Source organism: Manis javanica, chromosome 8 (assembly GCF_040802235.1).
Source record: "Manis javanica isolate MJ-LG chromosome 8, MJ_LKY, whole genome shotgun sequence".
In the NCBI taxonomy this organism is placed as follows: domain Eukaryota; kingdom Metazoa; phylum Chordata; class Mammalia; order Pholidota; family Manidae; genus Manis; species Manis javanica.
This window is the reverse complement of record NC_133163.1, coordinates 3,612,766-3,630,009: the sequence shown is the minus strand read 5'-3', so window position 1 is coordinate 3,630,009 and position 17,244 is coordinate 3,612,766. Positions and strand designations below refer to the sequence as shown.

Genomic DNA, 17,244 nt, shown 5'->3' with positions numbered 1-17,244 from the left:
ACTTTTAAAAGAATGAAAATATCACTTTCTTATACTGCACACAGAAGTAAACCCCAAAGGGATTAAAGAGCTAATATAAGACCAGAAACCATAAAACCCCTAAAAGAAAATAGAGGCAGTAAACTCCTGGACAGCAGTGTCAGCCATTTTCTTCTGGATATGTCTCCCCAGGGAAGAGAAATGAAGGTAACAATAAACAAGTAGGACTACTTCAAACTAAAAAGCTGCTGCACAGTGAAGGAAACCATCAACAAAATAAAAAAGCAACCTAGTGAATGGGAGAACATATTTGCACATGACATATCCAACAAGGGGTTAACATCTAAAATAAACAAAAGAACTCTTACAACTCAACACCAAAAAAGCAAATAATCTTATTAAAAACAGGCAGAGGACCCAAATAGACATTTTTCCAAATTAGACATGCAGATGGCCAACAGGCACATGAAAGATGCTCATTAATCATGACGGAAATGGAAATCAAAACCACAATGAGATGCCACTTCACACCAGTCAGAACAGCTAATATTAAAAAAAAAAAAGAAAGAAATAACAAGTGTTGATAAGGATGTAGAGAAAAGGGAACCCTTGTGCACTGTTGGTGGGAATGTAAATTGGTGCAGTCACTGTGGAAAACAGTATGGAGGGTCCTCAAAAAACTAAAAATAGAAATACCATACAACCCAGTAATTCCATTTATAGGTATTTACCCAAAGGAAACAAAAACACTAATTTGAAAAGATACATGCACCCCTATGTTTATTGCAGCACTATTTACAGTAACTGAGATACAGGAGTATCTATCAATAGATGAATGGATAAAGAAGATGTGTTATATATATGCAATGGAATATTATTTAGCCATAAAAAAGAATGAAATATTGCCATCTGTGACAACATAGACAACATAGACCTAGAGCATATTATGCTAAGTGAAATAAGACAGAGAATGACAAATATCATATGATTTCACTTGTATGTGGAATCTAAAAAAAAAACAAAGAAACAAACAAAATAGAAATGGGCTCATAAGATACAAAGAACAAACTGGTGGTTGCCATAGGGAAGGTGGATGGGTGTGTGTATGAAATAGGTGAAGGGAATAAAGAGGTACAAACTTCCAGTTATGAAATAAGTAAGTCACAGGGATGAAAAATAGAACATAGGGAATATAATCATAATATTGTAATAGCCTTCTATGGTGACATAGGGTAACTACACTTATAGTGGTGAATATCCATAGCGTAAAGAATTGGTGAATCACTATATTGGAAGAACACAATATTGTATATCAACTTTACTTCAATAAAAAAAAAATAAGTAAAAAACAAACAGGATGGTGTCATAGGCTTGGAAGAAAATTGCAGTGACAAAAATGTTGCGTCATTCCCACTTTGAATGGCACAGAGACTGACAGTGTAAGAAAAACAAAGACATCAAGGAAACATAGGAATGCGGTAACAGGCTTCACTTCTACCTTCCTTTTTATATATGCACAAGAGTGATATAGGGGAAAATGTCTAAATATATCTAAAAGAAATCATTTAATAAAGACAGAACTAAAACTGCTAACTGCTAAGAAAGCTATGTATCACAGCTGAATTGACAATGTTTTCTTTTTAGTTGGTACATAACAAATGGTGCCTATCATACTTAATGGGTCAGAGTTGATGAAATACAAAAATACAACTGAATTGATCAAAGCCATGTTGGGCAAAATAGTTATCATGTTGCATGGTAATAAGGCACACAGCATAAGCTACTCATGGAAATGGACTGTACTGCTATACTTACAGCCAAACCAAGCTTGTTTTGCTTTTGCCTACTTGATTCACTCCCCAATATCATGGATTGATTTCAGGGTGCCTTCCCCACGCACTGCCTCTACAAGGTGTAACAGTAGGTGACAAGGCCAGCCTGGTGAACCTGGAACAGCCGGTGCTCCTGAAGGCAGCCAGCAACTGGCATTTCTGGGCCTGACCCATCTGCCGACAGTGGAGGGCCTCAGGGTCTGAGTCACCAAGTTCACCAAGAGAGGAGGAGGAGGACAGGCAGAGAAGCAGAGGCAGGGAACCGTGTGGCTCAAGGCACTTTCCTGGTTTCTGGCTGGAGGCCTGACTGAGCTTTCTGCAAGAGACCTGTGGTTTTACAAAAACTCCCTCCGTTGTATGTGAACAGGCTGTGAATGGCATGTGCTCCTTGAAATGCAAACAGTCTAAACACAAAGCTCAGTATCTTTCATCATCATCCAGGCAGACAACCGACACCTGTAGCACACAGGGACTAGTGATCGGCACTAAGAAGATCCCAGTGAGGGGCTGACAGGCCCCACTGTCAGAGAGCTGGCATACCGGTGGACAGAGTGGGGAAGACAGTAAAGAACCAGATACATGTCAGGCCTTGTGTGTGAGAGAAACAAACAAGAGAGACGCAACAGAGGCAAGAAGGTGAGGAAGGCGCGACCACTCCCAGGCCCTGGAGCAGGAAGCGGCAAGGGCAGAGGCGCAGCTAACTCTCCGTTCTCGAAAGCAGGGTGACTGAACTTGAAACAGTTAGAAAGGACAGCACATCAGACACAACCCAATGAGGCAGTAGGTGCCTCTATAATCAGGTTATAGTCTTCACAAGTTCTTCCTTGTAAACTCCAAGACAGCCTTTCCTGCAGATGGCATGAGCCCAGAGCCGGAAGCACAGTGCACCCAGATAAACAAATCAGGGCTGCGGATGGTGCAGCCAGTTCTCTGGTCACTCACTCACTCTGACGAAGAACTCCGTGAACACTCTTCTGAAGTGAGTAGCTAGAAAAGTACCTTTACCGTGTGTCACTGGTCTCCCCACCACCATCTGCAGCCCTATGGCACACATAGCAGACCTCTTCCAACCCCAACTCCCATTTCATGACTTGAAAGCCCAAAATGACATTCTTCAGGTTGCCTTGCAGCTGGGGGTTCCAGATGGAATTCAGGTTCTGCCTAAATCAGGCCACTTTAGAAACAGGATTCAGGCCCAAGTTACAGCAGCAGGTGAGAGGAGGGAAAACCACCCATTCTGAGTGTGCAGATCACAGTGCAGCCAGCGTGCTGACCCTGGCGGAGGTGGCCTGTTCTGGAGCTGGTGGCTGCAGCAGCGGGAACAGCGCCCAGTCCCACTCTCCCAGCTGGGCCTGAACTACAGCCCACGATCATCTCTGCCTCATCTTACACCTACTGGGCAAAGGGAAAATTACCCTGAGCAACTTATTTTCTCGAATGATTTCACTTTCCTGCAATTTATCTCTACCATAAAGAGTGTAGTAGAATGTCAAAAAATGCCTCTCCTAAGCTCCCTCTCCACCTTTACCAGACCTTGCACACTGCTGTGCGTACAGGCAACTCGGTAAGCCTGCAGGGTCACTCTCTCATGTCATAACTGGGTCTTCCATTTTTAAAAGTGCTCCTCAATATTCTAATAATCCAAGAGGGTAGTAATTCAAGTGAAATGAATTGTTATTCTATTAGGAAAAGCTTCAGTGATTGACTTGGTTTTCAATAAGTCAGTATCATCACCGACAAGAGCAGATCGTCAGTTAGTGCCCATTCACTGAAGGGACAGAGCTACGGCTGTAATTCATCACTTCTAAGGCAAACTTCTTTCTGCAATTCACATTGTAACACTCTGAGATCATGACATATAGCCCAATATTTAGTATCTTACAATCACCATCAACCATTTTCCCCAAGTTTTAACTGAAACTAGAATGTGCTAGTGACAGCATCTTAGACTCCGTGCACTGAGCAGGGCACCTGGCCGAAGGACCCAATGTCTACGTGATGAATGAATGTCCACTGATCTATAATGATCTGTTTTCTACAATTTCTTTCTGTAGACAAATTAAAAGAAATGGTTTCAATTTTTCTAGTTATACAATTCCCCTACTACTGCAAATTAAAGATACTTATTTCTAAACAAAGATTTCTCAAATGTCTGAACACAAAGAAACTTGCTGAAAATTATCCCCTCCTCCTGAGTGTTGAAATACCACACTCTAGGAAGCAATGATCAGAATTCTAACATAAGACACCTATCATACATCAAGAGAATTGCTACTAAACAAAGGAAGTGATTATGTAGGTTCATTAAAAAGAAAAATGTTGGCTCACTGGTAAAAAGATTATTGTAAATTAACTAATAAAGTTTGGTGGTTTTTTTATCTTGGTTGTACTTGATACCCTATCCTGACACTCTGTTAAATACATGTGATCTATAAAACATAACCTTCCTCAGTTGCTTTCCCAGTAATATTTCCAAGGCTCATTTGTCCCACCTCTAACACACTGTGAGGTCAGCCCCCCAGGGATATTTGTAAAATGTGGGGCAACCATCTGCCTCCTCCTCATCTCTATTTCTCTTAGGTGACCTCTGAAAGCCTCCAAAAACAGCCCAGACTGAGGTTGGCTCAGGCACAGGTGCTTTCCCAAACGGTGCTTGACTGTGCAAAACAAGGAAATGAATGAGCACCCTGTAATACAGGAGACTTTGTAAGGATCCAAATATAGAAGGTCATCTGTCATCTGAAGGATTTATATTTGGGGGAATGATGCATAGAATAGAAGGCTGGGCAACAGCAGTGCCAGAAGCGTGATTCTCAGAACGGGACCGGCCTGGGGGCACAGCACCCCCAACAGAGATCCATGGTATCAAAGACCTGAGCTGGCTCCATGTCCACTGTACCATCCTCACCCACATCAGCTGGCCAGCTGCAAGGCCTTGTGGCTTTACTTCTCATTTGCAGCCATGCTCTGGGTAGACTAGTTTGCCAGAAAAAACCTCCCAAGATTGAAGTGGTCCAGTACTATATATTCATATATAACTACTGCACTATGGTGACTAATGGTTTCGAGAAATAAAACTACAAGCTTTAAAAGAAGGTCTTAGAATAGCTTGCAAATTATTCTACATACCTTGTATTAGCTCATAAATATTCATGTCCATAAGTTCACATATTAGTGCAAGAGAACCAGATTTTCTGTCACTGGAGAAGAAAGAAGGTTTTTAAAATATTTTTCTCATCTTAATCAGAAAGTATAATAAAAAAATTAATTCATTTGTAAACATTTCTGGTAAACATAAAGCTCCCCCATGTTAGACAAAGACCCATGTGTAATGACTGAAACAGAACTCTTGGGTTTTAATCAATATTTCAAGTAAAATTAATTAAAAATAATAAAACCCTACTCCAAGTAAAAATTCTAAAAGCTGCCCCCCCTTTTCAGAGCTGTACCTTAAAAATATAAAAATAACCATCAGCAGAAAGAAGAAATGAGGTGAAGGAGTCAGCTAAGCAAAACAATCAAAGCAAAAATAATTTAATTCATACTCTGTGACTGTAAATTTAGTTTTAATTTACTTAAACTTCTTCCATGTAATGGGATAAACTACAATGCCAGGGAGCAAAATCCAAACACCAGGCAAGGGAAAAGGGACACAGGCTCACGCCACGCTAGCACGTGCACAAAGCAGGGACAGAGGCCTCTGGCCAAGCCACCAGCTTCTCCTGAGTTCCAACAGCCCTTAAGGGACCCCTGAGCTGGGCTGGGGACAATATATATATATATATAACCCCAGACCCTGCCTGGTGTGCCTCAGGTGGGTCTGGAAAGGGTCTTTACGGTCTCTCAGGGCTCTTAGGAAGCCCAGGTGTGATCCCGGACAGAAGTGCTTCGTAAAGCACACGTACGGCGGCTCGGTGACTGCATGCAGTCGACACGCTCTGGGCCTGGCCGGAACCGACAGCTCAGAGTACTGCAGGCCAGGAGGCCATGTGGTTGCCCACAGCGTTTTATTCTGACTTTAAAACTACTGAATGCTCTGATTAAAATCTGCTGCACTTTAATTGTCAGACTGTTGTTTCTTGGCTGGCTCTGAAGGCCTAGAGGGAGCAGCAGAGCGCTTCCCACACGGGGCACCCCTCAGCTCAGTGCCGCCCCAGCCCACGCAAAGGCAGGGCCTGAGCCGTGGCTGAGCACCTGTCTCAGCGTCAGAAGTGCGGGGCAGAGCTGCCAGCACGCGCGGGCGAGCTGTGCGCTGCTTCCTGATCAGTAAGTAAGCCTTACAGAAACTCTCCCGTACTGAAAATGAAAATCCCCTGAAATCTTATCAGTTATAGTCAGAAAGGCTACATGGGCTTGTGCAGACGGCAAGCTGCAAGGACAAAGCACACACTTCCTTGAACTATGGCAACAGGGCTTTCCACCAGATCATAATTCCCACCCGTGGCCTCCGAGGCCCAGCCACCTCCATACAGAAGCGTGACTAAGCTACAGGGAGGGCCCTCTTGAATCATGTGTACTTGTATGCTACGGAGTCATCTACATGAAGGCATTTCCACATTAGGAATCAGATACACATTTGTCCAAATAAATATGTAACTTAAGATAAAATGAAAACTGCTCTCTGAGCAAATATTTTACATAACTACCATGGTTTTCTTTCTTAAAAAGAGATTTAATCATTATCATCAAATTTAAGTACTTTTTAAAGCTCTGAATATACTTACAAAACCACTTCATGCAATGTGAGGATGTTTGGGTGTGGATTCAGGCGCCTCAGTGCTTGTACCTCCCGTAGGTTGTTCACTTGCTCAATACTACCATGCAGGTAAAGATAAACAACTAATGTATAATTTAAGTCAACTTTAAACTTCAGGTTATTAAATCTTTATTATCTATGATCACAACTGAGAAAGTCACAAACACTTCAAGCAAGTTAACAAGTTTTATTTCTCCCATTAGCAGTTTAATGTAAGCATATTTCATTTCTGGATCATCCTATAAAAATCCAGTTTCTTATTGCTTTGGACATATATTCACATTTTTCCCACCTAAGCTCTTGAAAAAATACCTTGGTAGTTTCTTTCACAATTAATAAACACAGAAACAGATACAAAAATTTCCTATTAATTTATGGGAACTAGCCTACTAAATGCCACATGAAAATAAGCATTTCAAATTTCTATGAAGAGATCCACCCTTACTTCTTACCTTTAATGAAAGCTGTACTTTTTTTCAATTTCATTCACCTGATGAGTGGTGTCCTCGGCAGGCTTTATGAAAGCTGCTCTGCCTGACACTGTATTCACATTCAAAACCATGGCACTACAAATGTAACACAAGCTGACAGCCTGAGGCCGGTTGTCACCACCCTCCAGACAGACCCCTTTTCAGGAGACGCCCCTGCCTATGGATGGGCCCGAGGGCTCATACTCAGTCGAATGACCCAACCAACAGCGACTTCCATCTTAAATGCTCTAAAAGAAACCAGTTGTGGAAATATTCTTTCTTTGAACTGGCAAAACCATTCTGCCAACTTCTAACTTAAAGTGTAAAGCTCTACATTTTGTTTGGTTATTCAAAGAGTAATTATAGTTATATCCAATAGTATATTATTATTATCCTAAGTCAATATGGCTGAATATTTTCAGTCTCTCTCCTGTTCTAGCCAACAAACGGGGGACCTGATATATAAGAAGAGCCTGAATAGTCTGGGTATAAAGATAATTCTGACTAAAAGTTTTAGACCCCTTTTTCATTACTCTCCTTTATCACCTCTCTCACACCCAGGATGGAGTTCAAAGTGTTAGCTGTTTATGTGCCACGGCCACCAACCAACCAGAAATGAAGAGCCCATAATGCTGGAACAGGGTCCGAAGTGGGGGGCGGAGCAGGGGAGGGTTTTCGGAACCAGGCACAGACTCTGTAGCTGCTGGAAAGAGGGGAAGTCTGGGGCCAGGGGCCAGGGGCCAGGGGCAGGGCAGGGGTGGAAGGGCAGCACTTAAGAAGTTCAAGGATGGCAGCTATTTACCACCAGAATATGAGTCTTTCACTACTTTAATAACCATCTCAACAGCCATACTGGTGTGTAAAGAAACTGATCGTGACTTTCTCCATTCATTACATGAGCCTGGTACCCACCCTACCGCCTGTTCCTCAGCAGCACCCTGGCCCGCAGAACCAGCGCCTGTCCTAAATGCCTCTAGAGCGGTGCTTCCCAAAGTGTGTTCCATAGAATGTTATTTCCCTAGAGAATGCTTTGAAGATATTTCATGAGTTTGAGACAGGCCCACTCTAGTTCCTTTTGGAGAGTCACAATTTATAGTTGATACTAAAGCTTTCAAAACCCTACAAAATTAATACAACAGTTTACCTTTATTTAAACCAACATTTCCCAAACTTTTTGTCCCCAGGACCCATTCTTACAAACTATCTAGTCACCATCCCTTAAAACTAGGGCTCCAGAGAATGCACCAACTCCAAACCATCCTTTGAATGACATGATAGAAATAGTATTTTTCCTTAGAGCAGGGGAGATGATAAAGACACAAATAAGGCAAAAGGAAGGAAAAAACATCAAGTGAAACATTCTTTGGGGAGCACGTAAGCAACCGATTGAAGAGAACCTTTCCATCCCCTTCTCGGGGGCTGCTTTGGAAGAGGCCACCAAGGCTCTTCTCAGCCCCATATCTTGAGGGGGTGCCTGATTCAGGAAGAGGCCCCTGAAGACCCCCACCTCTGCCTGGTGTCATGCATCTGCCTATATATAGCATGCCATGAGTCAGTAGCTCTCAACTGGGGGACCTTGCCCCCAGAAGACATTTGACAATATCTGGGGACATTTTTAGGTGCTGCACGTTGGAGAGGGAATGATAATGGCATTCAGTGGTAGCAGCCGGTGATGATGCTAAATACCTTTGCTAAACACCTTATATTGCAGAGCCCAACAAACACTAAGCCAGGCCCAAAAGTCCATAGTGCCAAGGCTGAGATACCCTGCTTTAGGTGGAAACAGCAAGAAACAAATTGGGGCCAGCAATAATTCTAGCACCCTATTTGAAATTTAATTCTTGAACACCCTGAAAAAAATTAGTTTTTAAAACTAGGTAGTCAGCCATGTCATTTAGACAAATATCCACTCTTCTCATCTTTAATATGAAAACTAATTATCTTACCCTGAAACACATTTTACTTATTGCACACAGAATCCTTCACAGGCATTAACCAGTACATTTAGAAAGGCACATTTCTCTAGGTATTGCTTGTCTTTGTTCAAATATCAGTGCTTAATAACATCCACATCAACTCTGTTCTCTCTTAAAAATCATGAAAAAAAAATTTAAGATCTAGAAATAACCACTTTCCTTTGCCTTGAAGTTGTTTGAATTTTGTGATCAGGGGACATTCAGTTTGTTTTTCATTCTGTTAGAAATAGAAAATATCATGGAATTGAGCATAGAGGAATGCAGGCAGTCCCTGCTTCAAAAAGAACCAGATGATATCTGTATCTACCAAAAATGAATTTTTTTCTACAATTGGAAATAATTATAATTAGCAGGTCTAAGTCTTTAAAAAATAAAAATGGTTATTTATGAAATTTCAACATTTTGTTTCATCAAAAGTATTTTATGGGAAGTAAGATTACCTAACCAATCCAATCTGTAGGAATGAAGTCCTCAAGGTGAAGGGGACAAAGAAGTGGCTATATTAATACTAGACAAAACCAATTTCAAAATAAGGATTATTACTATTTATGATTTCATGAGGATAAAAAGGCCCAATACATCAGGAAGACATGGCAATTATTAAGTGTGTATGTGCTAAATAACAAAGCCTCAATACACATGAAGTTAAAAACTGACAGCACTAAAAGAAGAAAGTGTTAGAGGTCTTCACACTGCTCAACCATAATTGGTAGAGCAATTATTCAAAAATTCAGTCAAGATACAGATTGTAACAGTAGTATTAACTACCTTGACCTAACTGACAGTGTATTCAACACCTACAGATAAAATATGCTTTTCAAGTAGATATAGAACACTCACTCTGATAAACAATGTGCTGGACCCAAAGATAAGTTTCACTAAATTTAAAAATAATAAATATTTATAGAACATGTTCTCTGACCACAATGGATTTAAATTAGAAATCAGTAATAGTAATAAGCTACCTAGAAAGGCCCAAATGTTTGCAAATTAAGTAACATACTTGTAAATAATTCATGGGTAAAGAAGAAATTACAAGAAAAATCAGAAAACATTTCAAACCAAGCAGTAAGAAAGCACATCATATCAAAATTTATAAAATGCAGGTCCAACAGTGCTTAGAAGGATATTTATGGCTTTAAATGCTCATGTTACAAAGGAAGAAATGGTTTAAGTCAATTATCTAAGTTTTCATCTTAAGACAGAAAATAAGAGTAAGTTAAATACAAAGTAAAAGAAAAGCAATAATAAAGAACAGAAAAGGTGAAATGAATAAAGAATAAAGAGAACAGAAATCAATGAACTAGAAAATAATAAGAGAAAATCAATAAAGCCCAAAGTTGATTCTTTAAAAAAATAATAAAACTGATAAACCCATGAAAGACTAATGGAGGAAAAATGACATAAAACCCTAATGCAATCAACCTATAACAGGAATGAAAAGTAGATATTAAAAAGCAAAAAGGAAATATTATGAACAACTGCATGTCAATAAATATGACAATTAAGATTAAATGGACAAATTACTTTTAATCTAAAAACATTAAACAAAAAAACATAATTATTATATGTTTTGGTGTTTTCTTCTTCCTTGGATACCTTGTATTGGAAGATTTGTTCACTTCCATGGCCTGAGAGACCATTTCCTTCCCCAGATTTGGGGAAGTTTTCAGCAATTATTTTCTCAAAGACACTTTCTATCCCTTTTTCTCTCTCTTCTTCTTTTGGTACCCCTATAATGTGAATATTATTCCATTTGGATTGGTCACACAGTTCTCATTATTCTTCATTCCTAGAGATCCTTTTTTTCTCTCTGTGCCTCAGCTTCTTTATATTACTGTTCTCTAATTTCATTTACCGTCTCCTCTACCTTATCTAATCTGCTTTTAAATCCCTCCGTTATATGTTTCATTTCAGATACTGTAGTTTTAAAAGTTTCTATCTTTCTTGAAGTCCTCCCTGAGATCTTGAATATTTTTCTGTAGCTTCACAAGCATGTTTATAATTTTTATTTTGAAATCTTTATCAAGAAGATTGGTGATTTCAGTTTCACTTAGCCCTCTTTCTGGTGTTTGAGGGTCTTTGGTTTGTACAAGATTGTTTTGCCTTTTCATATTTCTGATAAATAATATGAAATAATAACTTTTTGTAGGCAGCACCCTCTAGCACCCAGAAGTTCTACTCTCTGGAGCTACTCAGCACCTGGAGCAATGGCAGGGATTGCAGGTGAGCGGCACTGGTGCCTATTGGAAGGGGAGTGCTCTTTCCTGCTTCCAAGCTGCAGTTCCTGCCTCCATGGCCAGGGCCAGTGGCCTGAGCATGCAGGGAGTACCCTCTGCTTTATGCCCTTGTAGCTGCTATAGGTGGGGCCACCCTCCAGCTGGCCTGGCACAATAGTGGGTACAGCAGGTTTCTGAACTGGTGCTGGTGTGGAGGAAGGAGCGGCAGGCTGTGTATTGCAGTGGGGGGCCTCAGGGCTTCACTGTCACCCAGGGAGATGGAGGTATGAAGCTCCTGAAAGTTTCCAACCTACTGGGCTGAGTGTGCTGGGATGATTTGTCCACCTGTCTTTTCTCCTGAGCAGCAATCTCTCTGTAATCCTTGCCACTTTAGCAACCCTCTTTCTGTTGGGAAGTCTTTCTAAGTGTAAAGTGCCTGCCTTTCTTTTGTTCCAGAGTGGCCAGTTGTGGGTATCTGTTCTCCACAAGTAGCTGGAATCTCAGTCTCTCTAAGTATTCTGCCTGTCTTTGTTTTTCAACCCCACTAATCTCCAGAGCACCATGTAATGTGGGTTTGTGCTCCCGGAGCAGCTCTCCAGGGGTGGGTGTTTAGCAGTCCTGGGCTTGTACTCCCTCCCTGCTCCATTTCTCTTCCTCTGGCCTGTGAGCTGCGGTGGGGGGAGGACTTGGGTCCTGCCGGATCATGGCTTCGCTACTTTAACTCTTTTCCATGAGGTCTACTCTTTTCCCCAGATGTAGGCCATCTATTGCAGTCTTCTTTCTGGTCACTCTTTCAGAATTAGTTTTATTTGCTGTATTTTCGTCTTACATGTGGTTTTGGGAGGAGGTTTCTGCCTCACTTCTCATACCACCACCTTTTTCCCTGGTGCTATTTGATTCTTTAATATTCCATAGTACAGATGTGCCATGATATTATTACCCATTCCACTACTTCATTTTGTTTTCAGTTTTTACCACTATTAATTATGTTGTAATGTACATTATGGGGGGTTGGGGGAGAACCTCCCCACAAAGAAACTTCTAGGCCCTGATGATTTCACTAGAGAATTATTTCAAACATTTAAGGAAGAAATACTCTTACCCATTTCACAAAAGGAGATACATGAATGGGCAATAAGCCTATGAATATGTAGTCATCATTGTCAGTCACCAAGAAGAAGTAGAAACTAAAACCACAGTCAGATAACACTACACACTCACCAGAATGACTACAATTTAAAAGACTAACAACATCAAATGCTGGTGAGGATATGGAGCAACTGGAACTCTCCCAACTGGTGGGAATGTAAAGGTATAATCACTTTGGAAAAAGGCTTGGCAGTTTCTTATAAAGTTAAGCATACACCTACCCTTTGACTCGGTGATTCTATTCTAGGTAATTACCTAAGAAAAATGAAAGCATATACTCCAACAAGTCTTTTATGAGAGTTTTGAGGCAGCTTTATTCAAAACAGTGCCAAACTGGAAACCATCCAAAAGTCTATTAACAGGAGAATGGATAAACAGACTGGGCTGTAAGTCATAGACTGGAATGAATTCTACTGGGCAGTAAAAAGGTGTGAACTATGGGGACAACAGTACAGATGAATCTCAGAGACTTTATATGAGGTAAAGGAGCTGGACACTCGAGTATATACTGTGAGATCCCATTTAACAGGAATTGCTAGAAAAGGATAAAGGAAAAAAACACAGAACAGTAATTGCCTGGGATGGAGGTGGACACCTGACTGAAAAGGAACATGAAGGAACTTTCTCAGTTGACAGAAATGTTCTATATCTTCATTATATAAGAATATCGATTTGCCAAAATTATACAATTAAGAAATATGCATTTCAATATATGCAAAATTTGCCTTAAAAACACCATATAATAATAACAAAAAGGGAAAATAGACTAGAGGTAAAAATTAAATGAAAATCACAGGGTTGTTGATTCCAGCTGCTGGGTACCTGGGAGGTTCATTATACTGTTCGGCTTACTTTGTTTGAATTTTTCTATATATTACTTCTAAGTTAAAATTTTTTTAAAAAGTTCATGAGTCACTCATGAACTTCTTTATTTTTATTTATAACCTTACAAAGCAGACTTCATGTTTTTGTAAAAGCAATCTGAGGGCCAGTTAGTGATGCGACTTGGGACAAACTGTGTACCAAGTCAGACCAGCAGGCTGCATTACATTCTGCAGCAGTGACGACTACTGGGAAGAATACAGGCCCTTGGACCTACACAGATTTGGGTCCCATGTTCAGCTCCACAGCTTGCCAGCTGGGTAACACCGGGCAGGATAGGGAACTCACCTCTCAACACCATGACCCCCTGGTCTGCAGGAAGGCAACAGCAGTCCTTCCTCCCGGGGCTGCAGCAAGGACTACACGGCATGCCCACGGAACTCACTCGCTGCTGGGCACAGCACCACATTCTCAGTGAGCAACCGCTGCAATCTTCATTATTATTATTATTTCTATTATCTCACCTCGGTTTTCAAAACAGTCTTCCAATCTTTCTAACTTGCACTAATGTTATTCTGCAAGTTGCTGTATTACTGTGTACCAGCACTGTGCCTGCATTATTTACCCCTCATAATGACCCCGTGCGGAGGAGACCGGTTATCTCCATTGCATACACAAAGAAACTAAGGCACAGGGAGATTAAGGAATTGCCCAAAGTCACACAGCTGAAAGTGGGAGAGCTGTCAGTTCTACCTTTGGACTAGGATAAGCACATGTGCAAATCTTATCGCGTCAAGACAAAAAGATCCTCTAAATATCAAGACTAACGATTTTTTAAAAAAACAGACTCACTCCATTTCTTTATAATATTACTATAGGAATAATACAGAGTACAATCATATCATAGCAAAAACCCCCAGCCTCTTATCAATTGTGTACTTCTGGTGTGTACAGGTTGGGAGACATTGTGAAAATATACCAAAAAAGGTATCAAAGGACTTGGTCATGTTGCAGGCCTTGGGCAAATAACTAACTTCCCTATTCCCAAACTAAGGCTTTGAGCAACGCTAGAGGAAAACATTCCTCAGAAGCTGAAAGTACTCTTTCTGATAAAGTAATAAGGCACTGATGTACTTAACTGTACCTGGACTTTATATCAGTAAGGTTTTTTGCAAAAGCTCTCAATTTCTATTTTAGTAAGAGCAGAAGGAAAGGAATGGAAGTAGAACTTGGAGGAGGAGGGCATCGGAGACGCCAGTACCAACCTCATGCTGCCTGCACGACGCAGTGTGATCTCCCTGTTGCCGCTCCTCATTTGCCACACCGCCCACACAGACTGTGCAAGTTGGTTTCAAGGATTCACTTAGATGATAAGTAGAACAGAAATGGATTTTTAAAGGAACCTAAAATTATTCTTCAGATGAATAAGATTAAATTGTTTAATAATGATGATAGATAATCCAGAACTCTAAAAAAGCTAGACATGTAATTTTCATGGTTAAAAACAAAACCAAAGAACCAAGCCAGCATTAAACTTGTGTACCAAGTACCAGTGACACTGGAACATCCAAAGAAGTATTGGCATTCTCATTCCTAGAACTGACACCAAGGCAGTTGTCTTTCTTCTGGAACTTTCTTTTATAAACTATAAAGTCATTTCTTCCTATAAATCAGAAACCATAGCGACACCTTTAACAATGGAAGCAGCTTATGAGCAATACAAGTCATTCCAGATTGCTTCTGGTTGTTTTATAGTTTGGTTTGGTTTTAATTTTTTATTTCGAAATTGTTTTAGACTAACAAAACAGTTGCCAAGATAGTACAGCAAGTCCCTGTCACCCAGCCTCCCCTAATGTTATTAAACATTTATCAAAACTAAAAGATTAACATTGGTACAACTATTAACCAGACACTTTCTTTGGGTTTCCCTAGTTTTCCCACTGATGTCTTTCCCTCCTCCAGGACCCAGGATACCGCCCTGCAATTAAGTGGTCGGGTCCCATTAGGTACCTCCACTCTGTGACAGTTCCTCAGTTTTTCTTTGTTTTTCATTACTTCAATAGTTTTGAGAGGTCCTGGGCAGGTATTTTACAGAATGACCCTCAATTTCGGCTCATCTGATATAATCTCATAGTTACTGAGATTGTGGATCTTTGGAAGAGAATACCATGGGGGTAATATGTTCTTCCCGTCCCATTATATCAGAGGATATATGATATCAGTATGTCTTACTACTTACGGCCTTAATCTTAATCATTTAGTTAAGTGGTATCTTCCAGATTTCTCACTGTAAAGTTATTATCCTTCCCTTTCTCTTTTCTGTCCTTTAGAAGCAAGTCACTAAATTCAAGCTACACTCAAAGGAAAGGAAATTAAGCTCACCTCTTGGAGGAAAGAATATCAACCTATTTGTGAACATTCATTAAAACCACCACAGTAGTTAATATTTGGGGGGGAATTAATTTGAGGCTGTGTAAGAAATCCTGTTTTCTCTAAAGTTTCCCTAACTTTAGCATTCATCAGTTTATCTTGCCTGCAGAAATTATTACTGTGGTATTCTAATGATTTCTGTGGAATTCTATTTTCTTCACTCCTATATTTATTAACTGGAACTTTTTCTGTAAGGAAGATTTGTCCCCTCATTCCAATTCATTTATTTAGTCAGTTATTTATTTATATCAATATGCCCACTCACAGTAACGGGGAGAGATAGATACGTGTCTACGTGGATCAATATACACACATACTGGCTGTGTCTGCTGAAGAGTGCCTAGAGGCACTGGCATTCCAGTAGCAGTGAGCACAGCTGGGGTCACAGTCTTACTTTCTAAGTACCTTTCTCCAACCAGCGCTCCTTAGACAAATGGAAGATTTTAGGGGCAGGGAAAAAATACATGATAAGTCTCAAGAATTTTTGCAGTGTTAAAAAAAAAAAAGAAAAAAAGAAAAGTGTTGAAAAACAAAACAAAACAAAAAGGATGGGACATGTCAAAAGAGCAGAGCTGACCTGAAAGAGCCCCCCATGGCCAGAGCTGGAAACTGCAGAAATTATTAATCTGAACTGCAGAAATTATTAAATAAGTAACGATAGTACTGGATTGAAATCTCCTATAGATTTGAACATATGTGTCAAGAGCAAACAAGAACTCATAAGAAAAAATCCAAAGTCCAATTCCCCATGGGTTTGGATTACACAAGCTAGGAGATACCTGTGCAAACTGGCTGGAGAATCTTTCACTGATTCTGTACACTAAACAGCCACAAAATACTAAAAGCCCAGAGCAAGTGACCTTTCTCTTAAGTAAAGACAGTATGTGGAACCGTGATTTATACAACACAACCCGAAGCCTGCTGGTAATCCCTACCACACACAAACTAATTGAAAAAAAAAAAACCGCAATACAGACTTAGTGATATTTTATTAAAAACCTTTACTTATTATGGGTTTTTAAAAGGAAAAAGTGTATTCTAATTAACCACTTTTAAAGTTAAGACAAAGAGCATTAGTTTTCGCAATACAGTTATGATGACTACACATACAGTAAACAACACTACCATCTCTTGAACATTCACCATGTGCCATACCTTGCTAGCTACTTTCTGTTTTTCTTTCATCTTCACTTAGCCAGTACATTTATTTATTTATTTATTTATTTATTTATTTATTATTTATTTATTTGCTTGCTTGCTTGCTTGCTTACTTACTTTTTTCTTGCTAGCTACTTTCTAGTCATTCCCTTGTTTAGTTCTCAGGCACCTCACGACCAGGAAGCCGCGGCTTGGGTAGGCGAGGCCCTTGCAGTGTGTCGGGGGCCTGGCAGACGGTGGGCCCGGGATGTGCTCCACCACTGGGAAACCGCATCCCTTAGGTCTCCAGAGGGACTGAGGTTACAGGAAGGTCCTGCTCCAGACACAGTGAGCGCCCCCTGCCCCTCAAAGCATTCTAATCTTCTTTGATGGAAACCTTTCTAAAATTAATTACAGATATCTTCACCTTCCTGAAGGGCACATCTGTGACCAAGTGCAATCTCTCTTGACAAC

General features: G+C 40.3%; 1 protein-coding gene across 13 annotated transcripts in view; it reads right to left on the bottom strand.

Annotated features, from left to right (window-relative positions):
* Nucleotides 1-17,244, bottom strand: part of MOK (MOK protein kinase) — a 45,064-nt gene that overhangs the window by 15,971 nt on the left and 11,849 nt on the right. For 4 of the 13 annotated variants that reach the window (XR_005053955.2, XR_005053957.2, XR_005053959.2 and 1 more), the window contains exons 3-4: nucleotides 6,536-6,625; nucleotides 4,941-5,011 (exon numbers count right to left, since the gene is read on the bottom strand). The exons of 6 other annotated variants lie outside the window; for them this stretch is intronic. Coding sequence is in view for 1 of the 7 variants with exons in the window: in XM_036991542.2 (XP_036847437.2) it covers nucleotides 4,941-5,011; nucleotides 6,536-6,625 (161 nt within the window). In the remaining 6 variants the exon portion in view is untranslated. Of the gene's footprint in view, nucleotides 1-4,940; nucleotides 5,012-6,535; nucleotides 6,626-14,468; nucleotides 14,566-17,244 lie in introns of those variants that run through there. 3 more of the 13 variants (XR_012133657.1, XR_012133660.1, XR_012133656.1) reach the window with 2 other exon arrangements.